The sequence below is a fragment of the Thunnus maccoyii genome, chromosome 13 (genome assembly GCF_910596095.1).
Source record: "Thunnus maccoyii chromosome 13, fThuMac1.1, whole genome shotgun sequence".
Taxonomy (NCBI): domain Eukaryota; kingdom Metazoa; phylum Chordata; class Actinopteri; order Scombriformes; family Scombridae; genus Thunnus; species Thunnus maccoyii.
Window position 1 is genome coordinate 30,990,014 of NC_056545.1, and position 25,886 is coordinate 31,015,899.

The 25,886-nt window shown below is 40.6% G+C and overlaps 1 protein-coding gene across 2 annotated transcripts in view; it reads left to right on the forward strand.

Moving 5' to 3' along the window:
- Positions 1-2,926: 2,926 nt before the first annotated feature.
- alcama (activated leukocyte cell adhesion molecule a) overlaps positions 2,927-25,886 on the forward strand; it is a 73,592-nt gene continuing 50,632 nt past the window's right edge. Inside the window, exon 1 of one of the 2 annotated variants that reach the window (XM_042430831.1) lies at positions 2,927-3,374. In XM_042430831.1, the coding sequence (XP_042286765.1) occupies positions 3,317-3,374 (58 nt within the window). In that variant the 5' untranslated portion in view covers positions 2,927-3,316. The remainder of the gene's footprint in view (positions 3,375-25,886) is intronic. The other variant, XM_042430830.1, reaches the window with a different exon arrangement.

A 25,886-nucleotide genomic window follows, 5' to 3' on the forward strand; every position in this document is an offset into this window, starting at 1 on the left:
TGCAAAAATATCAAAATAAAGTAATATTATAATTTTTAAATTTTATTTTTCAGTGGAACTTGTTTCAGTGCCAATAAAACTTTTTCCAATACAAGTGTTTCAACACCAATGTTTCCTTTTTCAGTTCAGATTTTGTTTTCAATGCCAAATTTTATCTTCAATGCCAGAGTTGAACTGTCACTGTTCCAGCCCCATAAAAAAATATCCAAGTTCTGAATCTACTCAAGATTCATGATTTTTGAATATGCGCTTTTTTCTGAAGATGTCAACAATGACTGCTCATTTTAGACACAATTAATTTCTGATGTCTGAAGTTGACAACATCTACGGGCTTTCAACAGCCTCATAATCAATAAACAACAAAGGCAAAAACTGATGAAGTGCAGAAACAAACATTTACTCAAAGTAAATTTTACTCAGATGTTACTCAAGTCAAACCATGCCACTGACCACTGAGCTCCACTGTTGTCCAAAAACATATGAGTGCAACACTGTTCCTTCATTACAATGAACACACACACTGTAGTTTATTTTGACTCATTCCCATACACTCTGTCCAGTTGCCAGAAATTCTCACTAGAACACCAAATGTAGATTCATCTGTCACTGAAAATAGTTCCCAACAAATGAACTGTTTCCACCTGTTTGAGTAACATTTGCTAAAAACTACAGTGACCATCTGTTTTTGGAAATACTGAGCCTTTGTTAAAAATTAAATCATATATTTGTGAGTCATTTCTGAAGATTTACATCTTAGAAACCATCAGTAGGAACCGATGGGCTTGGGGCTGAGGGCCACAGACAAGCCTGCAAGGTTAAGTATTGAGAGATGGACTAACACATTGTTAGTTTAGTTTTGGTCTTTCCACAGGATTTGTTGACAATAACAAAAATACTGAATATGGACAGCCTTATCCATTAAACAAGACAAGTCATCTCTTCTGGTGGCTGGTCCATGTTGACTATGTCCTCATGCATGTGCACTTTGAAATATTAAACACAGGCATGTGCTGAGGAGGTAACATGGAGTACCAAAGCCAACTGGGAGCACATGATTTGATTTATGACTTTATGAATTTCACAAAAACTGCAGTAGACATTTCAACTTAAAGAAGCGTGAGCTGTATTCTCTCAACATGGACAGCTACAGAGACCAGCCGGCAGGAATCTTGGCTCCCACCAAACTATGCAATGGCTGCTAGGATTTTTTTAAATGTATTTTTATTCACAGATATTTCTTGCAGTTTACCCAGTGTTGCGCTTGTGTGTAGGTGACTTGTCATTTCAAAGACTGTTTTTCAACTGAATGCCTTGAGTTCAAGGATTCTGACCCACGCAGCTTAAGTGTCCATGAATAAGCACAAAATGTATACCAGCTACAGTGTTGCAGTTCTAAAAGTGACCCCGACCTCTCTGTGGAAATATGTAAGCAAAATACAGCAGTCAATAAAGTGTAACATTATTTTCACATTGTGGAGATGTGGGGAAGAGTGTAGAAAAGTTATATTATTGAACATCAGTGAGATTTCATTCAAATCTATCTTGGCAGCTGGAATCTAAACTGGAAAAAGCTCACAGCAGGTTCATTGCACTTGTAATCCATTTATCGATTGTGTAAACTGTAGTAGAAAAGCAAATTTAAATGTATAACCTATAAGCTACAATACAGCATTTTATCAGCTCTCAGCTAGGCCTGAGCATAATCAATAAAGATTTGTTTCATTTCTGTTTAAGTCCAACAGAAGGCGCCATAATGACCTTGTTTGCTAATGGCATTTAGTGGACATATCTGGATTTGAATCACACCAGCTGACTATTTTTGAAACTGAGTTTTATTAGCAGTCTCTGACTTATTCAATAATCCATGTGAGGCTAAGTTACTTAAATTAAAATTTTGCAAGACTGTGTTTCAGTTTTTGTCAGTGACATATTATGTCCAGAATAAAACTGAATAAGTAACCTAGTTTGGTTGTCAGTGAAATAACTCTTTACATTAGATAATGCAGTTTGTTGTTAAAGTTACACACTGTATGTTGCCTTTACATTAATATCCAGGTTTACCCTACTATGTGCCAGTGGTGGCTTATTCAGAGAAACCTCAGCATGCATACAAGTATAATCACATGGTATCACTAATACTTCTGTTTGGGATGCAGTGAGTGTATGATTGCTCTTTTTAGGGAAAAGTCTCATTACTGCAGGCCTTCAAATGTCACTATGGGAAATATGTGGCAGGATATTATGAATACAGTTTTAAAATACTCTCAGGTAAGGAGCTCACTAGCCCACAGAGATTTGTAGGGAAAAAAAACCCCTCGGCGGGCTGGTTTAGGAGTGTCTCTGGTTTCTGAAGATGAATTGTGCGGGGATTCTTTTTTAATAGCAGTGAATAAATGAATAGTTGGTTTATTGAAAGCGCTGGCTGGAAGGTGGAGCGAAAAAGGCGGAAAAAATGCTGCATTCGAGTGCCTCGTAAACTGCAATACAAGTTTTCAGAAGCCATCAAGTGCAGTCTGACCTGCGTTACAGAGCAATGGCAACTACCAAACATGTAAGAGGGAAAATAGGATATACAATGTATCTTGATAGATGATTGAGCTAAGCCTAATTAATCAAGCGGTCGATGTATTTCCAGATAAATCACAATCTTAGACCGTGATTATGAAGCGCAGAAGTCAAGCAAACCCACTGGCAATTTGTTTGAGAGAGGGAATTAATTCAGAATAGTCTTAACATTTTAGTGTATGATGACTTACCGGTGGTAATATAGTAGCTAATAGGCTGTTCGGTTCGGCTGTCTGTCCTCTGAATGTTAAAACGATTCTGCTAGTGTAATGTAAGCTTGATACGTGTGATAGGAAAAATGAAAGTGAACGGACAAAAGTTGTCTTCGCACTTCTACTTTACGTGTCTTGTACGTGTTGAGCAAATGCCTCACGCACTACGCTTTCGCTGCCTAACGCACTACAGCCTTCCTTAGAAAAAAGGGGAAAACATAGTTCTACTTATAGCCTCTCGCTTTGTTTTATGACCTTATTCGCGTTGATCTGGGAGTGTCCCTATTTTCCGACAGCACCTCAAGGCAACATTGGTTAGTAGAAAAACCCCTTGGAGCCTCCTCCTCCTCCTCCTTCTCGCTGTGTATTTCACCTGCGCTCCTTCACTGAGACACACTCCGGTATCTTTCGGACTTTCCACACCACTTTTAAACAGAAACATATCAGCGGCCGTATTTAAACAGCTCAGACTGACCTCCGCTATTCTTCACCGAAGCTCATCAGAGGCATCCAGAAACCCTAAAAGCTACTTTATAAGGATGGATTCAGCTGCTTTCCTGTTGCTGGCTCTCATGAGCGCCGGGACTCTTCTTCAAGGTAAGCCTCGTTAATAACGCAGCAGGGACAGCTTTCAGAACAGTCTGTATGGAGTCTAGGGATGTGCTTTTACAATGTAGCCTACTGTATGCACGTCATGGGTTTTATTAGTAACTTACATGCCGGTTAGCCCTAACAGGCTATCGAGAGGGTGAATAACTTACACCTGAAGTTACCGCCCTTACTTTACGACTGTGTAATAATGATGTATAGTCATATTCACGTCTTTTTTACGGTTGATTTTGGCTGCTGTGACAGAATAAATTATACGCAATGCTGTGGAAAATCCAGCAGCAGTTTCTTGGGCTTTCCCCTCAGTGTTGGTGAATAAGAAAGGCGAGTAGCTAAAGTAACACTCCTCATTTCATATTAACTCTACTGTGAGTTATTCATTCAGGAAGGGCTCTGCCAGCTGTAAACGTTGTGTGAACTCGTCCCTGTGACTAAACACTTAGGTAAACTGTATACAGTTTGAATACAGTTTACCTACCCCCCCCCCCCTCCCTCCACATACACACACACCCAACCCAACCCAACCCAACCCAACCCCCCCCCCCGCTGTGAGGAGCAGCACTGCTGTGTATCACGGAGCTGGATATGAACCCTGGGGTGAAGATGTGGTCGCTGCTATCAGATCATTTGTAATTAGGGATGTGGTTGTTTAAATTAGCTGTGATCCAAGCCTGTGTGTCTATGTAAAGTGTGGCTGTATGTGTGTGTGTTTATTATTGGGTGTGAATGGGTGTAGAAGAAGCCAGAAATAATAACGTCTCATACATTTAATGACCTTTTTCATTGTTTTTTCCCCTCTCAAGCTCTAAATGCTTTGGACTTGTATTTGTACAGAAGATTGCCTCTTTTCCTTTATTGTGTGGAATAATGAAAAAATGTGTTCATTTAATATGGAAACTGATTATGCCTCACGCTGAGGGGTACAACCTGGAAACTTTAAAAAAGCCCCCGGGGCTTTCTAACCCCTCTTTTGGGAATAGTGGTTTAACTCTGTATAATCTCACAGGCTGATAGTGAATAGCTTTTCTCAGTGAGAAAACAAGGGCTGGGCTTTGAAAGAGTTCAAACACTTACTTAAGTATCACCATTGCTGGCACCACTGACATTGTCTTGTGTCACTTAAACAAGATAAGTCAGAGGAAATGTTTTTTTTTCTCCCAGCTCTTGTCTCTGAGTTGTGTCTGTGTCACTGGCCATCTTTCGCCGTTCACAGAGCTGCTCTTTGTCAGGGTGGCTGAAGGGCGGGCAGCCTGTCTGGTGGCTGAGTGTGTGTGTGTGTGTGTGTGTGGTAGAAGGGTGGGTGTGTGTGTGTGTGTGAGGGTGATAGGTGGCCGACACTCGACACAGTCAGGGGCTCCATCTCCATCACTTGATAGCTATCTGGTTTGTCTCTGGATCACTGGCTCTACAGGAGGAGGGAATGCATGTTTTTTTTTTGGTCACATTTCATTCATGATGAAATCCATATTTATCCTCAACATAATGACAGATAGCAGCACTGTAGATAGCAGCTGAAGTCAGTTTCCAGCTTGATCTGTAGCATTCCTCACATCAAAGGGGGAGTACTTTCAAAGGAGTTTCAGACGTAGAGGTTTGAAGCCATAGGAGGCTTTTCAGGGTGACTTTTGAGTGGTAAGCTCCCAGCACAGATGTGAGGGGATACAGCAAAGTGTGGGTTGTTGGAAAAAAAAAAAAAAAAAAGGTGAGTGGTAAATACAGTTTGGAAAAGTCATCATTAGTGGCAGAGAATGGCATTTTAAGAGAGAGCTTTTTCACATCAGGTGAAATGTGGATGAATTAAGAGCACTTTCACAAAATTCAGAAAGCTTCCCTGTGGTGTTCACAAGCATTTTAGGTGTTGATGGGACATTTTAGCTCTGCAGTCATTTAAAACCTATTTAGTGGCTATAGTGTGTGACTGTTGGTGTCTCACACTTAAGGGTGTGTAGTTCAGCATCGGCCAAATGTAGTCACACACTTAGTGACAAGTTCACATAGTTATGACCATCACAATGGGAATGAAACTCTAATATTAAGACTGCCATTAGCACTCCATGGAAAAAACATGGCATTTCTTTCATTTGAATGGAACCGCTCGGTTATCACAGCCAACACAGACGCTCCGGAAAAACAAAGCAGGTTCGTCCACTGTTGCCACAACACAGAACAACATCATCATCAGGGAAAGGTACTTGCTCCTTTGTGAAGTGAATGCTGTATTTCTGTTGTTTACTTCTCAATCATTGTGACGAAAGATAAAATGATTGTCACCGTGATAATTCTCCTGCCTCAGAGTATTATCAATCAGCGTGTAGTGTTTTACCATGATAAGCCTTGAAACGTTTCAAACTGGACACCATGGATCGTATTTCATGTTTCATCACTACCTGGAGTAACTCCCAGTGCAGCCACCACATGGTCTGGTCTTCACCCACTATGGCAGCCAGTACTCTCATAATACAGGGCTGATGTCTCGTACTATTTTTATATACGCCTTTGTTCCACTAACCTCAGCCAGACAATATAGGCCTGCTTTCATTTCCCTTTCTTGTTTTTTATTTTGTCGTTTTCTGTTCTTCATCATGGTTAAAACTGCTGAGATCTAACTATGCAGTACAGCAGTAGATATATTCATCCAACTGGGTTTGGTCATAAAACCTCGTGTGTCATGTTTCTGCAAGGCACACAAAGATGTGAAAGCTAGTGGAACAGAAGCTAACCTGGAGGTGAGGCAGGACTTTGGCTCTCTCTGTTGCAGGCCAGATTTGCAGTTTGTCTCTGTCTTTGTGTTATTGGTGTCAAAGGGTTCATGCAACAAAGAAAACGCTCATAAAAGCTTGAATAAAAGTTAACTGAAGTTTTACATTATTTCCTGTTGGCCTAGATCCTGGCACTGGCACTTAAAGAGAAACAAAATAATCATTTATGAAATTTACTCTTTTTTTTTCTTAGAAGTCCTGCTACCTGCCAGACAGCTTTTAACACCCAGTTAATAATACACTTGTACAACAAATGTATCAAATTGCTCTTTTGCCAGATAAATTATGAATACTCCCAATGGCATCTCAGTCTTATTGGAAGAGCATCATTTCAATTTGAACACTTCTCATCTTCCATTGGAATCACAGACTCAGTCCCCATCACAGTACCTGCTCCTTTGGTGTCCAGCTTTGATTCTTTGTGAGCAGGGATTATAATTCATCCCAGTCTGGCTGTATATTCCACACCTATGCTTTGAAATAGACCTAAGTACTGAATGCTTTAGGTTGTGTATAATATACACATAGGTGGAACTAAATCAAGCTGTCCTATCTTTAAAAAACTCTGCCGATGATCGGAGCAGCCAGACAAGATAATGGGTGTGGTATGCAGTTGCACTTTAAGTTGTCTTAGCTGGGGGACAGGACGGTTTGAAATGCTATCTCCATCTGCCCTGACATGTAGAACAGCTCGTCTTTTTCTGGAGGGAAAAAATACCTTGGTGGGGGACGGTGGCGGTTAGGGAGGGGAGGAGAGGGCAGGGGAGGGGAGGGGGAGGGTAATGGATATGTGAAGACGGAGGGGTGGAGCAGCTACCTTCAACTACCTTCATCCAACAACCCCAGTAGCCAATATCTGAAAGGTCAGAGTCTGTTTTGAAGCCCCACCTAAATCTCTCTGTCAGATGGCTTTAGTTTGATCTTCAATTCAGAGAGCCCCCCCCCCCCCCCACACACACACTCAACCCTCCCACTGTTCACACACATCATATAAATGTTCCATAGTTCACTATTGTCATGTGAAAGGGGTTAAAGGTTTACAAGGTTCCTCTTTTGGTGGAGAATATTCCTCCTCCCACGGGCTGCTGCTGCTGAAATCGTTTTAAAACTGTAAATGACAAGTGGTGGAGCTGAATGCAAGGGCGTTTTATTTAAATATGAAAAGCTGACATTTGGGAGAAACAAGGTTTTCTCCTCTGCCAGTGATGACATCTAAAAAAAAGCTGAGATGGTTTGGATGTCATGATTATAATATCACCAATCAGGACACATAGTGAATGAAATGTTGGAGGTAATACGTCACTGTGGTATTTAGTCTACAGAAGGTGTAAAACATCAGTGATGCAGCGATATAGTTTCCTGATTTCCTAACTGGAGCTGGATTAACGCTTCAGTCAGCTGTCTTGACAGGCAAAATATGGCTCCATGTGAATTAATTCAGTTGTTTTCCCCTCATTCACATGGAAATGCCAACATACTGTTGAAAAAATAAAGATCCTTAAGACATGCATGATGGGTGAAATGCAGCCGTCTTTAATAATCCGCCCTCTCACTACTGCAGAAATACATCAAGGTGCTTTTGCACACAGCTCCATTAAGTTCACTGTGTGAAAGTGAAACACAAATAGGTTTTTTAAAAGGGTTCCCGTGATGTCTGGAGCAGATGTACCTCTTGACAAGCATATTACACAGGAAAATCATGAAATTCATCCTCTTTCAAATGACTTTTCCTCAATGATTTGCATTAGAAAGCATTTCCAACTTATATTTTACATACGTTGAACCTTTGCATCATAAACTGCACAGAGCCATCATGTTTACCAGCCTGAGCAGGCTGTGATTCTTTATGACAAAAGACAAAGAGGTAACCTGTCACCAGTTTCATCAAGGTGGTAGTTAATGTTGATATAGTCACTATATGTGTTAGACAGTATTAAACAGAGAAACCTACAATGCAAAGAGAGACTAATGAAAGAAGAAAAAACAGAATCAGACCATCTTGAAAATATGTGAATTGCTCAGTGGGGATTAGTTTTCTCAGTCCCTTTTGTCAAGGTTAGAAGTGTGTCTAATGTTGGGGCCTTACATGGGGCTGCCATGTGTGTTGGTCAGTTCAATGGGATTTCCCTGGAATTTTCAACTACTCCCACAACAACAAAAAAATCACCTTACTCAAAGAAAAATGTCCAGGGATGAGAAGCGTACAGTAGCTGAAGTGAGAAACAGCGCTATTAAAAGTGCAACTAGATGAGATCATGGGTAAACCCATACCCACACACACACACACACACACACACACACACGACTCACATGATGCAGTGTGACTCACCAGTAGCTGTTGGTCCTGCGGTGAGTGTTTGGTTGTTTCCATCTAGTAATGATGTCATAGTGAAAGTCATTTGACAGGTCCAGGGAAGCGTGACCATATCAAAACCAGAAGTTAAACGCTGTGTTTGCCCCAAATCTCAGCGGGAGAGCACCGGCTTTGTTTAATGTGCGGGAAAATTAAAATTCGATGAAGTCCACCTTGCCAAGAAGAAACTCTGTGGGGAAAATGCTGATGGAACGAAGCAGCAGTGAATGAAAGCAGTTAAATAACTTGTGTTATCATGCTTCTGCATTCTGATTTATTGACTGCGCGGGCAAAACAGGAGTCAAGCAGTGTGTTCTGAATTTAATCTAGGGAGAGTTTTTTTTTTTTCTATGTGTACTAGTAATGTTCTTTTATCCCTCATAGAATTGTGAGATTGATATTCTATTCACAGAAGAACTGTTCCTGAGGACAGGATGAGACTCATTTTCCTCTGCCACTGCAACAAACTCACCAAGACCTGTGCAAAAAAAATAACCTGCATACTGAAGAATTATTAGATTATCTATTAAGGAATGTCATTAGAAGGTAATAGAGAGTGACAGGAAAGATGAGTGGGCATGCTCCACAAGTTGGACTCAAAGGAAATTCAGCATCCATATCAGGTAAAAAAAAGGTAAAAAAAAGTTGATGATGTCCACACTGGTAGCAGAGCATGTAGCCAGAAAAACCTTTCACACTAAAGCAGCGTGACAGTGTGAAGAAGCGTAGTATTTTTTTTTTTACCATTCTGCTACATTTTTGGGACCAACTGATGGTCATCCGCCGAAGAATCCTCTCGCCTCCCAGCCTGTCTGCAGCTTTTAATGGAGTAATTTCAGCTGTAACAGAGATGGGACCTGCTATTAGACTTAGCTAAATTACTTTAGGGAAATCTGCTCCCTTAATACCTGTGAAACCACACTCCCTATGTACACGGAAACTCACATTTTTATCATCAAGATTGTTGCATTTTTAATCGGTGGTAAAAGAAAAGCTTATGAATGTGGTGAGTTTTTTTTCCCTTATTTGTATAGCTGTTGGTGCTGTGTGTGTGTGTGTGTGTGTGTGTGTGTGTGTGTGTGTGATTAGTCTCCTGAATGGATGAGTTACATTTGGAATGAGCCTGCTGTGCGTAGAAAGACTATTATTTATGTAGATAAGAGGTTATTCCTACCCAGAAGCCCTAGCCATGCAGCGCAGAGAGGGCCACTGAGAAGCTCTGTTAGATAAGATTTGAATAAAAGATAGAATACATGTATTTGCAATGTGCTACTCACTTTGTAGTTGCTGAATACATTAGCCAACTAGTAGAGAGAAAGGGTGGAACAGAATCTGATCTGTTGGTGGGCCACCCAAGGGGACAGACACACTTATCGATGTGATGAATTTTGGCTTCTATTCAGTACTGACACTGAAGCGTGGACTCTGATACTATATGATGCGAGGACTGAGCTGACAAACAAGTCTCCACCCTGTAGCTGAGATATTTGTAAGCCTCAGCATCCTTCCTTATTCGAGACTGACCGCACTCTCTTTTAGAGGGCTCACTGTTGTTGAACTGAATGGAAGAAAAAAAAAAAAAAACCTCCTGGGATCCTGTTAGGACTCACTCAAAACACAAAAAAATCAATAGCCATAAAAGAAATCTTAACTGGGCTTGGACTCCCATAACCAGTGGTCATTATTGCAGCCTTAGATGTCAATTAGCCGGATGCAGCTGAGTGGCCCCTAAAAGGAAGCAGAGAGGAGAAAAAGCTCTATTACCACTGAGTTGAAGGAGGTCTGAAGGAAAGCCATTCAGCAGTGTTGCTCTCCCTGGAGATTTTATATGCCTTTGACTACAGCTGACTATTGAACCTGTATTCACTACCTTATGGGTAAAATTAACTTGGAAGCTCCAAACATAATGGGAGACATTGCGCAGAATAGTGCTGCATTCAGGTTCTGAATATGTGAATTCATGAAGAAATTCAGGTTGCAGGATTAGCATTGATCCCTCAAGCATCCAATTACTCCACTGAATAGACATCCTGGATGCATTTATGGGAATATTGGCCCGGCCCACTGTCATAGACCATTTAAGCAGCTATTTAGCCAATGAACATAAGAAAGATAACCCAACAAAGTGCATGGATGAAAATGAGACTACTGCACAACTCACATTATTCAATATATGGAATTCAGACTAAACAGCACAATAGTGAGCATACATGCTGTATAATGGAACAATACAGACAGGTGACAAATTAAAGGACAAACTGGTCCAGGTCTGAATGCTTGACCCCTACAGTGACCCTTCCCTTTAAGGGGACAAGTGGACCCAAACCATGCCAGCAAAATGCCCCCCACAGCATAACAGAGCCACCAGATCCCCTCACTGTAAGGGGTCAAGCATTCAGACCTGGACCAGTTTGTCCTTTAATTTGTCTTTATATCAACACTTTTACCAGCTCTACCAGTTGTTCAGATTTCATTGTGTATTCTTTGAGAAGTGGCCGAGCAGATTGTGCCAGGTTTTCTGTAAGCTCAACACACGTACTTGCATATTTATGAACATGAGCGCGCCTGATATTTGAGATGAAGGCATTTGACTTGTTGTTTGACCTGCATTCCTGAGGCGTTCAGGTCAGCGTGCTTCTCTCGCGCTAAAAAACGAAGTTATGCAAGCCACCGCATTAAATACTTAAGTGATGAACACGGTCATTAGCTTCTTAATTCTTTCTGCCAGGTGTAACTTCAAAACCCCTCTGGTGCAAATATGCTGAAATACTTCGACTACATAGGGTGCATATTTTATCAGATGAATATTATCTGCTTTTCTAAGCTGGTCAAAACAACTGTGGCATTTAAAGAAAGACACCAGGATGGCCACCCTTTTCAAGATAATTAGATTTCCCAGCAAGACGTCCGCTCTGTGACTCGCCCTGGCTTTTATTTCACAATATTTCATTTCTTCACAAGCAGGTTGTCAGTCCGCAGACTGGTCCTGATCATCTTAAAAGTAGATGAATTTGACAGAAAAGCATTTTTCTGCATGCCAAAGGATTGTGTTACACAGTGTATATGTAGGTAGGGTACAAACATGCCTGGGGGCAGAGGGCACGGTGCTGTGTTTTGGACTAATACTGTACAGGCACGGGGGATGTGGAGTGTGTGTTGCCTTACTGACAGAGTGGTGGTTGACAACATGGGCACAAGAGGAGACAGGAAAGTGGGTCATGTTGACATTGTTTGCTACTTTTAATTGGTGCATCTCAGTGGCTTCACAAAGCAAGCATTCATCTCGTGTTTTCCCCTGAAGGTTCCTAATGCTTGATGAAAGCACTACAGTTGTAGATCACCATGTTTGTGTTAAACCACTTCCAGCTCAAGTGTCTGCCACCTACCATGTCTCCAACACTTCAGCTCTCGGATTCTCTGTTAACATCAAAATAATGGTGCTGTTGCTCTTGAATGTTGTGAATTAACAGCCGAGATGCTTTGGACTCAGCGGACTGACTTGAATGAGTATGTAAGGGTTTGAACGACAGCTTACAACGCAACTTCATGTTCTCTTAATTAGGATATGCCACTGAAGACATGATGAATAATTTCTGACTGCTTTTATTGTGAAATGTCGTGTCCTTACTTTCTTGGGCTGCACAGAGAGGAAGAGATACTGTGCTAAATGGTATGGGTGCACTCCGGATTTGAAAGTATGGTTAGTTAACACAGCAACTTGTGTGGAGGAGAGCGCTTTATGCTTAAGTGGCTTTTTTATGTTTTTACAAGGTCTATTTGTGAGTGCAGTTGCAAGATAAATCTTAGAAATGTAGAATAACTCAGACAAATCCTTAAGATGAAGGAAAATGAAAAAATAGACAGCAAGTAGGTCAAGGGAAGACTGTACTGTATCCTCTGTAGTTTTACTAGAGAGTAGTAAATCACCTTCTGGTGCTTGTCTAACCATGGCATGAATGATAAACACCTTGATCCATGGCGTAGTTAACATGGGGATGAGAGGAGGGTTAGTTGCATAAACATGTGTCTCCTCATTTCCAAAGACACAGACCATTGAATAAATGCATCCTCATTTCAGAAAGGCTGCAAGCTCCATCTATACAGCAGTTTGAGACAACATGGGAATAAAACGTTTAGATGCACAAAGCTACTAACGTTCGCCTGCAGCAGTGCTACGGTGTTAAGAAAGATGAGAATTTAAAGTAGGAGGAACTGAGAGTCCTTACCTTGGGCTGCAATAGGAGGGAAGTCTATATTCATCTTCTTTTAATTTGTATTCTGCTTTATTATTGTCCTGACACAAAAGTAGACCAGTGGGAACCGGACCCTACAAAGTGTCAAACGCCACGGGTGTCTTAAGATGCAGCGAGGTTAAGGCCACCTTGAAAAGAAAGGCACAGCTATTAAAGCTTTTGCTTGTTTTTCTTACTCTCTTTTCAAATTGCTCTACCGTGAGCGTGGACAAATTGCGAGCCTCTAACTGGAACATCCCGACTGAGCCGAGTGCAGTTGTGAGATATTGAACATGAAAGATTTGTCATCCCAGCAGGCAAAAACTGTTTTGAAATATTTGACCCTACAAGGTTTTTAAAACCACACATAGAGCAATGTCAGAAATCTATATGTGCGGTTAATTTAATTTTGACATTAAAGTCAGAAAGAACCTTTAAATGTGCAGTCCATAACACAAGATTTGTGTTGTCTATACAATTCCCTCCTTTACTGTCCCTTGAAATCTTGCGGGTGTATTTTGCTGTTATCCCTCCAGCATGCTGTTTATGTTGGTAATCCTAAACCTTATGCAGCCTGAAGCCCGGGCTTTTGGTTTTAAAGCTGACAGCCACCTCTGTGCTTGTGAAGCCGTTGGTGGTACAACATGATGCTTCACATATGACATTAGTTGTGGATCCCCGGCGCTGCCGAGCTGCTCAGGTTTCAGTGCTGTGAAGCAGGAATGCTGCACGGTCTCATCCTCATGTTCACACAATCTGCAGGAGTTTCAAATACATCTTAAGGGGATTACCAGTGAATTTTAGCTTTGAAGTCCGCCAGTACTATGCTGTAGAACATTAAGATCTGTATTTATTGAGCATTAAAGACTTGAAGAGAAGATTTGAAGAGAAAGGATTTGTTCTTCCCTCTGATCTGTGATGACACAAGAATGTGGAGTTCCATAGAGAACAAAGTAGAAAAGATGAAAAAGGTGTCTGTCTGTCACTGCTGCTACTAGCACCATATTTGAATGTAAGCTACACCTGAATGCTATAATTGAGACAATTATTCTGTATGTCACAGTTATTGTTACTTTGGCATTTTCAGGACAAACGATGGTTAAGACCTCAAGAAGTGTCATTAATTATACTGAGTGATGCTCTATATCTGGGATTGCTGCCATTGGATATTTTTTGTTCTTCCTCCATGATTGCACTGGGTTTATGTGCTAGTGGAATAGTCTGAAATCCAGCCTGTTAAATACTGTAGAATTGAGTTAGTTTTGACTTTTATTAAACAGAAGCTGCAGCTTTGAAATTTGGAGAAGTATTAAATGTTAACAGTGGTTTTGGGCTCTGTCACTGGCCTTGTAGTTATTTTTGCTTTTGTGTTTTAAGCTGTGGCTGAATGTTGTTAATATTAACGTTTCAACTGTCACGAATCATGTTGAAATAATAAGTCTGAAATCGAGTGTTTCTCTCCTTTAAGGAAGGAGCTCACATTACATTTTTGGATGCTTTCCTTTTTAGTAAACCACAACAAGCACTTCAAACTGGAGAAAAGTACGGGTCTTATGGTCTTAATCTCGAGCACAGCCACCAACATTAAGATGCTAAGAGTTCCGTGGTACAATTGATTTCCAGTCAACAGAGCATGTACACCTCGTTGCTGGGCCTTGTGAACAATGAGGCTGAGGGAATTGGAAATGGTTGCTCTATGCACTCCACCATCAAAAATTAGTTTGGCGTTTTGATTAGATGTTTCTTTGCTGGAGCTAGACTGTTTGCTTAGAAAAGTCTATACAGTAATTGAGAGATTATTCCTTTGAACGGTGCTGAGACCCACAGTAAACCCTGGAATTATGCTTGTCTTAAACTTGTATTCACTGCCATGGGCTTGTCTCAGTGAATCTTCTTTGCTAATCATGCTTGTTGTTCTTCTTCTCCTTTTTCTGACTCGTCCCCGAGTCTCCTGCCACATCACGGACAGCCTTTTTTCTGATAGGAGAAGTACAGCAGTTCTGTTATTTTACCCAACTACACAGACTGCTCAGCTCTGTAGAAGTGAATTTCCTGTGTATGAATTTATGACTAATTTCTTAAAATGATCTCATCTGTCTCCTCTTGCCACACTGGCAGTGTACGACAGTGATCATGTTGCAAGGGCTGATACAAGGCTTTTTTTTTGAATGAATGAATTTGAAACATGTGATTAGGTCTTTTGTTGTGCGTCTTAGCACTGCAAAGCCTTTACCTTCATTCACATATGACTTTAATGCTTTATAAACTGATGCAGGTAGATCCTCAGTGTATTTGTTCTCAGGGTCAGCTACAGAATAGCAGCCCTGGAGCTGCTAGTGATTTAGTGTTTTCCCTGAAGACACTTAAGGAAAGCTGATGTGTTCTGACATGCAGCAGTACTCCAGTTGAAGGATGATCTGTTCATAACCGCACCACCCTGCCACTGCTCCTCTCAAGAAGTAAGAAGTAGCTCAGAAGACCCAGAGGAAAAGACGCGGAGAGGAAACAGCTTGTTCACTTCACATGAGATTAATGATGCTGATACATCTAACAATGTCCTCTTAAAGGATATTTTTTTGGTCAAGATGTATTGACATTTTCCATCAATGCTCACATGATTAAAACTGGATTTGATCTTTTATCAATAGATTTATTTCCTACTGTCTGATCTTTCCAAGGAAACTTGATATACTGTGCACATGTTACAGTGCTGCGTACATCAACTCTTGAAGAGGAAACACTTCAGCATTATCTGCCAGAAGATGCTCCAGGAGATGGTTTTTGCAGTGTTTCTCCTGGCTGGGACTTCAGTGGATAGCTGCTGCCACATGAGAGTACAAATCTCATACTTGTGCTGTTTCTCAAGCCAAGTTTTTCCTTGAGCTGGACTTGTGTAGTCAAGTCCCTCTTTACTCTTAGTCAGGATTTTTTTTTTTGTCAATATTTTTTCCAGAGACAGTTTTAGAAAGCAACCATTGAGTTTCTTAAGGTGGTATTAAGGTTGTTCAGTGTCAGAAATGTGTAGACAAGACAAGTCAAAGCATATCAAATGTTGAGATTTGCTCCTTGACGGCACCCTGTCAGAATGTGTCATGTCATTCATTAGCACACAGCCAGAGATGGTCTATTATCTGTGATCGTGGCAAACAGCACTACACCCTGTTACTTGACTGACATGCCAATAGTGTCAGAAGTTGTCGTGTCAGTCCAGAGATTGAGGCGGCAGCATGAGACTTTTCATCCCACAGTTGGATTTCTGGACTTGGCTAGTTTGTTCTCCTGCTATGCCCAACTGAGCATACAGATGGAATTGTCTACAATTTCTGTCAGAGCCTGAAAAATCCATCCACCTGAGGGACACGGTGGCCGAAAAACGTATATTTTGAGTGCTAAAAACGCAAGTTTGATGCTTGTGAGAGTATGTATTAGAAATCATTAGCTGTGAACAGACAGAGCATGGACTGTGGAGACATGATAGTGTTTCAGGCACCATTGCACAGGCAGGATTGCTTGTCATTTAGAGTTATTTCAGAGTTAAGCTCAGGCTAAAAACTTGGCCTGGAGATTTCAGACATCTGAAAAAATAAGCTTCTAAGCTGTATACATCATTTCCAGCTCTGCTTACTCATCATATTTGTATCATTATTAAAGCTGCCCCCCGAAGATTTTCCTAGTCGACTGGTAGTTGTTAGTTCAAGCCATTAGTCAACTGGTTGGTGCACGTTTATTAATGACCACACCTTGATATTAATTTCATTATTTAAATAGATATTTTTTGGGGCATCAGAAAATGGTTTGAGCTCCATGTTAACACTGTGCTACAATACAGAGAAATAGAAAACCCTAATAATGAGCCTTTAAAATAGACATTTTACAACCAGCAAGGAGTCTAGGTGGCTAACATTAGGCTACTTACATGCTTCAGATGATAAGTCACCTTCTTGGGGTCGTCCTTTACATGCTCAGAATGATCCCACACTGAATGATTTCCTGCTTGATGTAGTCTAATAACTTCTTGGCTGGACCCATGGATGCACCACAGGGACCATCACTCGCCTCGACTTGGTGTCGCCATTTCCTGTGTCCATCGTTTCAAATTAAAAGCCCTCTAGCATTTTATACATATTTTATACACCTTAAGTTTCTTAATCCAACAAATACAGACTTATAGTTAATGTCATGTCTGTTTTCAGTTCTCCTGTCCAGGAGGATCTTGCCCAACTGTGCCCCAGATGACATGGCTCACCCTGTCTTCAACAAATTTTAATTTCTACATCTTCCTCTTTACAAATATAATGCTGAACTTCCTGTAACCTTAGCTGATAAGACTGCAGACGTTGCAGAGTTGCAGTACAAGACAGGAACAAGTCAGTAACACTCATACACAGTGTAATCATAATTTTTATAACAAAATGGTTGAAGATGTAGCATTTAGGCAAGATTCGCTGCTTAGACTAAGGCATTAGATGTGCATGCTATAGTTTACGGTTCTGCTACAAGCTAGAATAAGACCAAAGCAAGTCCAGGCCTGTAGTACCCTGATGTTCTCTGCTGAGCCCAGGGGTATTAAGGTCTAATTTTAACTTTGGGACTGGGTGGGAACCTCTCGAAGCTTGGCCTCTTTTGGCCTTATTGAGGAAATACCAGGCTGATCTCCTATGGACCAGTCACAGATAAGACCCACCATCACCAAGCTGTCTCTCAGGATAGTCTCAGCATTCAGGTATTTCATCCTGGATTGCCCTCTCTTTGAGACAACATTCTTAATTCAACAGCAACGTGTAGCAGCAGCAGCAGCAGCAGCAGCTCGTGGGTCAGTCTCTCTGACATTTCTCTTTCTTACCATGTACCTTTTAACTCTGTTGCAGAGAGCCGCTAGGTTTCTCTAAGCGTGTTTACCACTGATAAGGAAGCATGGTGGGATTTCTGTTTTTCGAGGGATACTTTTGGCAGGATCTATATCTCTCTCCACCTAGTAGAGCGAGACAAAGAACACACACAGTCACATCGTTGGCTGATACTGAAACCCGGTGGTACACTTTTGCTGCATGCTGCCGCGGCCACCCAAGTCAAAGATGAGGCAGTGAGAGAAAAGGCGTCTCTTTCCTCATTTAGAAGGCAACCCACACAGCTACAGTGCAAAGGTGCAGCGCTTTCAAGCCATTTCTGTGTCTCTTGCCGACATATACGGCAGCTAATAAAGCTAAACTGATGCCACTAAGGAATTGGCTCATCTCCAACCCTGATTCCTTCTAAGGCGTTTCCACTGCCTCTGCTTCAGATCGCACTTGGCCTTTCTATGGCTCTCACTTCCCTGTCTAGTCTCATCTGTTAGTGCAGTATACTCCTATCCCTTTTATTCTACTGCAGCCATTCAGTTCAGCTACTGCTTAATATTGTATTCACATCCCCTTTCTATCGCTGTCTCTTTGGACAATAGAGAAAAAGGTGTGCTTGCTGTCACTTTTCCTTTGAGAAATACAAAAGGAAAAACAGATTCTGTCAACATGGACTTAGCTACATCTATGTTTCTTGGGGATTGTTGAATCCAGGAGAGTGAGCCAACACAATGATTGTAACTTTAGGAAGAGTTTGACTATTAAAAGTTTTGTTTGTCTGAGCTACTGCTACATAAGAGACTACATAGATTTTGTTTAGTGCCATCAATGATTTATGCTTCAAAAACTGTTTGTTGAGATATGGATCAATTTATTAGTCAAGCTGTTTCATCCTTTCACCATTGAGTGTGTTACGTTTCACATCATCTACCTCGTGCGTATCTTGTTCAGAACTGCTGAAGGTGATGCGGAGTGAGGAGGATGAAATATTTCAAGTTAGAAAGGATTGCTTCCATCCACACAAGAAGAAGAAAAAAAAACTGTGATATGCAAATAAGCTCAAAAATGCAGGATAGATAACTTGAGGCTTTGCAGCTTTGTCGTCCGTCTCTATCTCTCCTTCGCTCTGGAGGCTTGAGCCGCGACATGCAGCTTTGAAGAGAGATACTTAGGTAGCAGTGAAGAAGCCTGATGTTACCCTGATAGGCTTGTTGACTGTTTTGATGCTCATTGAATTCAGTTTAATCATGTGCAAAATAAATAAATCTATAGCCTGGGGAGCTAAATCATTTTATCCATCTCAATCTCATTTGAATACATATTTGCTTTAACTTAGGGCTTTCAAAATTGGCCAAAAATGATGTTCAGTTATTCCTTCTAAACACATGAGTTCAGGGCAAACCAATACAACAAGAGACATAACTACTTAACTTAACTACTAGTATATTTATTTCAACATAAACATGTCTTTTAAAAGAGCTCCATACCTACACATTACAAAATGAATAAAATAATGTCCTATACCATGAAACTTCATTTAAAGACTGTAGACCCCCCCCCCCCCTTCTCTCTCTCTCTCTCTCTCCTCTCTGTGGTTGGTGCTAGGGTGAGAACTGAGAATGTTCTGTCTCTCAGAGCAAAATCAAATGAATGATTCATAATTGTCTTTAGGTAATATTCATACTGGTTACCAAAATGGGGCTTTTTAGCATCCTTTCACACCTGCCTTGCTTAGCTGAATCATCCGAGACCTTGTTGAAGAGATGGTCTTGGTTTTTTTGTGGTATTAATGTGATCCAACCCAACTGCAGGAAACGCTGCGTATTTATTGGATTAAACCAGCTCCAGTAGTCAACTGCGCTGTGCTAACTTCTCCTCATCAGCCAACTGAAGGCTGCACATCTTAACGTAATGTGAAGCGACACATTGTTCTCTAGACGTTGCCTTGAAGTGCGTTCAAATGTGTCATTCTGCTTGCGTATTTTGGCTTGGTATATGGCCCAAATGACTGGGCTGGATTATCCATATATCGCGTCAGGCGGGTGCCCGGGGGCACCAGCCAATTTAGCATTCTGGGGGGCACCAACATGAAAAAAATGAAAAGCATAAATGTTTCTGTGATCAGAAACAGCAGATACACTCTTATAAAGCACTTGATTTAGCTTTTATTTGTCATTATTCTAATTAATAAGAGTATGAATAATAAGAATAAGAAAACAGTTGAAATTGTGCGTCTTTCAGCACCACAGAAGGGTGGAGAGAGAGAGAAATGCTGTTTATTTCACTAACAACAGTAGTAAAGTTCATTACTGATAGAAAATATGTTCTACCATTTGACTAATCCACCCTCTTGTGTGGAATAGTACACCTTCATATTCCTGAGTGCTACAGTTCATACATTAGTTTTATTTTCTGTTTTACAAAGGAAGGAAATCTGCTATTTCCTTTCTCTGCCCGCCAACTCCACCCAAGATTTCTGACCAGTGAACAGCATGGCCGCTCCCACATGGCTTTTGTTGATAAGTTTTGGTTCGCTTGAGATTTTGCTGTGTGAAACCAAACTGAATCAAAGTGAAGATGCACAACTCATCCACTGATTCAGACCAAAGCAAACAGGTGTGAAAATGCCCTCTGATTGCTCGGAGGGCAGATCCCTCTCTCTGCAGCCCAGTTGGGTTGTGAACTCTTTGCCATCATTACCACAGGGTTGTTGAATTATTCGCTCATTTCAGATTGACCTACATTTCATTTCCAATCAATGAAGGTGATGTGTGACTTCTGTCTGTTATGCAGTGCATGCAGTGCAGCAGCTCAGACCCATGCAAAAACTCCCTAAGCAGACAGCCGCGCTACTGCCACTTTTTTTGATTATGTAATTAAATTTAGAATATTCATTAACAGCCCTACCCCAAATACAAATGTAGTCATAACATGTATTCTGGCTGTGGCAACCTGAAGGAATGGTGAGAAATTTTCAAATGAGAAGTCATGGGATTTTATGTATGAGTTGTTCATATTGAGTAGAACAGTATGTTCTTTTCACCTGAAGATTCCAAATAGATTTTTTTTTGGTCACGTTAAAACTTGCAGAGCTCTGATCATGAAGAGGAAACAGTGGTTGTGCTTGAGGGCAGAATTCCAACTTGTCTTTGGAAAACCAGTCTGTCCAACCTAAAGGCCGTAGACCCCACCTGCACTGTCTCATTTCATCTACAGCTGACAGTTATAATGAGCCTTTGATGTAAGCGGGAACTTCATAAAACATGTGATATCAATACGTCAATATCAATATGCAGCATAAAAGGAAATTTTAACCACGATATGTAGATATATAGAATATATTTCTGTGTCACATGAGTGTGATGTTGCATTATTTTAGTGGTCCTCATTGAAGAGCTTCTTACCTTTCATTAGGTTGTTCTCCAACAGTCCCCTTGTATCCGACAGACAGGAAACATGGAAAGAGAGAGAAAGAGAGGTGGGTATGAGTCAAACCCATGTTGCACTTGTATGGGATGCATCTTAACCACTCCACCAGTGCTTCTCAAACTTTTTTGCAATAATGTACTCCCTTTGAAATATTTTTTCAGCCAAGTACCCCCTGACAGGCCTCCAGACTAACTTTTTTCACCACCGTCCCGGAACCGTCTCAAAAAACAATTTGAACCATCCAGAGGTGAATGTAAACTGTCCCAAAATCACAATGTTGTTTCTTTCAGAGTTTGCTTGGGCCCCCAAAATCACTACATCCGCCCCTTTTGATGTTTGAGTGTTTTCTTCAGTGATTTACCTTAAAGGTTAGAGATGCTGCTTTCAGTAATAATTCAAACCTTTCCATGATGAACACAGTTTCAGAATAAAGTTTCATATTTCTGTAACCTGCTATGTCTGCTGCCTGCTGCGGTCCCATTTCTGTTCCTGATAACCCATGCGGTCTGGAAAGATTGTAGCATGCTGAGTGCATCAATTTCCCAACCAATCTGTCTTGTATAATTGTAAAAATAATTGTTTTTAGTGTCTGTATATTTCTTAGTGTTAGTTGTGAGTCAGTATTTTGTGCTTGATGAAAACTTAAGCTGTCCACCGCAAAACAGCAGCAGACCACAGCTCTGCAGCTCTGCAGCTCTGCAGCTCTGCAGCTGTGCAGCTCTGCTCTCTGCTATGTTCACATTTTAGAGAATGTAATTAATATTTTCCTCATTAATGATGTATTATTTCACCACCATCTGCTGTTAATCAGAATGTTCATTTTTATGACCTGACCCGCCCGATCAGTGAATTAACCGCAACGCCTTTGGATACAACGCGTCACTACTGTCCACATACAAGCTATGTTTGATAAGTGTTTAAGGCTTAGATTATAACAAAAAAGACCATAATAATATATTGAAATCTTCTAAATGTATGCTTTAGCTAATATACTCTCACACAGCCAGGGTAGCGCTGTGTCTGACCAGCGTAATTGCGAGCCAGCGAGCTGTTTGTGAACCGGTACCGTGGGAACATTTCAGGTCTGGCACTGAGTAGCCAGCCAATGATAGTAACTATAGTAACAGCATGAGAAGATGCATACAGTTCAGTGTGTCATTTGCTAAGCCATAGTTTAAAATAAATAAATGATTATTTATAAAATCCCAGGGGGCATTGACGGGAGGCAGCACAAAACAGTTTTGGTAGTAAAAAATGCCCAGGCTATATAAAGAGGTACAATACAGTACCATCAGTGTCTGATTTATGAAACAACAACCTTGTTACTGAAAAACACTTAAATACTACATTTCAAATGTTTAGAATCCATCGCTAAATTCACGGCAAACCAATTTTTTGTCATCATACAATAACACTAAAGGTTCATTCCACGGAACGAACCCCTAGTGTTATTGTTACTATTATTATTTATGTATTTATTGGGACCATGCTCAGTGTTAAACAGAAATGCTAGCTGCTAGATGGGTTAAAGGAATCTATAGGTTGGTTTTGCTGGCCTGAATGTTAGACTCATACCGTGGTTTCTCTTGTGAGGCGGGCTGTGGTGACGGGGAGGCAACTAGTGATGCATGATATTGGATTTTTTGTCGATAACCGTTATACTGATATTTTCCAACTCATTTTGGCCAATTGCCAGTGAGGATACTGATATATGTGCATATTTTTTTCCACCTGGCTGAGGAGACTGTTATGCATACAGTCTAAATATGATCAAGAAAGACAATATATGAAGGAAGAACACAGGAAGAAGAAGAGTTCAGGAGCTCAGCTTTAAAACTTTAATGAAAATAGGAATATTTCATATAAAATATAGTTTATTATACTTGCATTTACATTTTTATTGAAGTTATTATAGTATAATTGTTTTAGGAATTATGCATGACTGCTATTTTTTAAATTAACATTTTAAAAAAATTCCAGGTACCCCCTGCTGTACTCCAACATTCCCCTAGGGGTACATGTACCCCCATTTGAGAAGCATTGCACTCCATCACCAGGACGCCTCTCTCCTTCCCTTTTTATCTTGGAGTGTAGTTTGACTGAGGAATATTAAACACCTACTTTGGTATATTACTTGACCTTTTGAAATCTGAACCAGATCAAACACAGATGGGATTGTTTTTGATGTTGATTTTAATAGAGCAGAAATATTTCCATGTGTTCCTCTCCTTTTGATGGAGCTCATTTCAAAGTGATAGCTGCCTGTAAACGTGATTCTCCTACTTTTTCCTTTTATTGCACGGTAGCATTTTATTCATTCTCACCATGTCCTGCCATGAATAATGCTATCCCACTACACACTTCCAACTTCTCCTTGCTTTTTCCAATCAGGGCTTTCTGAAAAGACCTGACAGCAAAGATGCAGTGAGTACTTAAGGGAGGGTACGTGAAAGGAGGGAGGAAGCCATTGTCTTTCAGATAGGCAGGTGAGAATAGGTTCATGTATGTTGCAGTTACTAACAGTGAACTGTGTAATGTGCAGCCAGCTGTATACATATATATATACACGATTTTTCAAACATATCTCACATGGACTTATCAATAATCAGTTAAAATTCTGAAATTAAAAAAAATGCATATTCCTGCCTGTGTATGTTTGTGTGTGTGTGTTTGTGTGTGTGTGTGTGTGTGTGTGTGTGTGTTCTGTACATCGGGGGGTACGTGAGTTAATTTGAGACACTGCAAACATGACAGGTACACAGACTACAGGGACAACAGGACCTTCTAGTACAAAGTAAACTGCACATTTCCCTCCACAAATAGATTGAGGATTGTGGTGCAGTGCAGCATTGGTGCAATGAGACTGGGAGTATCTAATAGGAATTTGGACAGTGCACAACGACACACTGGAACTCTAAACACTCAGTTGATGTCTTTTGCAGAATAAACAGATTTTTTCCAGACTAATGCTCCATAAGGTTGATACTATCTCACCGCCCGGCTACCTACATGAACATGACTAGTCTTCACCTGGTCAGGTGATGTGAGATAACACAGCTGAAAAGGAGACGACCTCTAGGCTTGCCCGCACACGCCCTCGTTATGTCTTCATTTTCACATTCTGTCCAGGTTATTACATGATTGAAGACACAGCGATCAGCCCAGCTTACCCACACTTCTAGAGAGTTTATCACTTTATAATATATGCAGGGTAGAATATGGATAAAATCCAATAAATATTCTACATATGGAACCTGCTAAATCACATGAATGTCTTTTTAAATGTACTAAAATTTACCCAGATATTCTTTTGCCTCTGACTTGGTCAGTCAGGAGGTATTGGAAATGGAAATGAAAATGACAATGATAGGAAGATAGCAAAAGAAAAAATGAGGAGACTAACAGAGGCGGAAAGCAATGGAGAGAGGAAAAAGAATAGGAAATAGAGGAAAATGGGAGGAGGAAATGGAGGAGAGATGATGACTGATAAAGTTGTAATTATGATTCAGTGCTTGGACTGAAGTGATCATGCACATAAGTTTAATGCGGGACTCATGAAATCATGATGTTCTGCTGTTAATAAACCATTAGAGAGCTATGTAGGCACGCTTATACTCCAGTCTGTCAGTTGTGACTGTTGTATTATTTGTACTAGATTGTTCCCCTGTAAAAACCAATAAATCATCATCACAAATTCACATCTGCCAGAAACAAACTGTCATTAGCAGCCAACACCGAGTCCTTAAACTACCCTCTGCCTGTCAAATCCGCCCAGAGAAAATTATCAATTTCCCCTTAATCTGCTGCTGGCATTGTATAAATTGTTGCCATCAGCTTGAGGATACATCTTTTCTAGCAGAATAGATTGCTGTCAACACAGCTGTTGATTTCCTGTCATTGTTTCTTCTTTAACTCCTAGACTGACATACCTGAAAAACATGTGCTGCTACATTCTTGCACAACAGCCAGTGTAATTCTAGTCACTACTGTGTCACATCTTACATGTCACATGGCTAAAAGCCTTTTTTTCTCTCTGCAGCTAAAAGTCCTATTGTTTGGCCTTTGTCCCGTTTCAAGCACAGGGCTGTTAAATATACATGCTTGTATAATCAGGCTGAAGTGAGAGAAAGAAGGAGAGCTGAACGGAAGTTGATAAAAATGTGTAATTAAGTTAAACAACACTCATGTAAAACATTTAACTGTGCTTTCGCTCTTACATTATCTGTCTATATTGTGCTTACGCTGTGATGTGTAAGCACAATAAAGTGTGAGGAATATGAAATCTTTCATTCTTGATATTTTTGTTTGATCCCCCATCTGCTATCTCAAATTCAAGTCATATTTTCATCTATAATAAGGTACACAGTGCTACTTTCTACCATGAGAATTCACTTAAGCAATTGGCATGACCTTGCAAGGACACCACTCTGTTTGAATAATCCTTTACATATCCTTTCATTCTTCTCATTCTTGATACTAATCTTAAGCCACATATTCAATTACATGGAACTCCCTCAACACCATAAAAAAAATAAGATGCTTTGCCTGCTTTTTACCTCTTGAATCTTTTGAACACCTTTTTATTTCTCTCACCAAATTTTACTGTCAAGTTAGGCGTCAATTAGTGCCAATAAAAAAGCACAAAGGCAAATCCTCTCTTAGTTGAAACTCATAAGTAATGGTGGATGAAGCGAGAGAGCATGATGTCACCCGCTGCTTTGTATTTTAAAGCAAGGAGATAAGGCCTTGCTGTTTGGGAGGCAGAGCACCCAAAGTGAGACAATAATGCAAACAGGATGAAACCTGAGTGGAGCCTCATGCGCAGGTGACCTGTTTAACACTATCCTACCTATCATATTCTATTGATGGCACAGTCATTAGTGTGATAC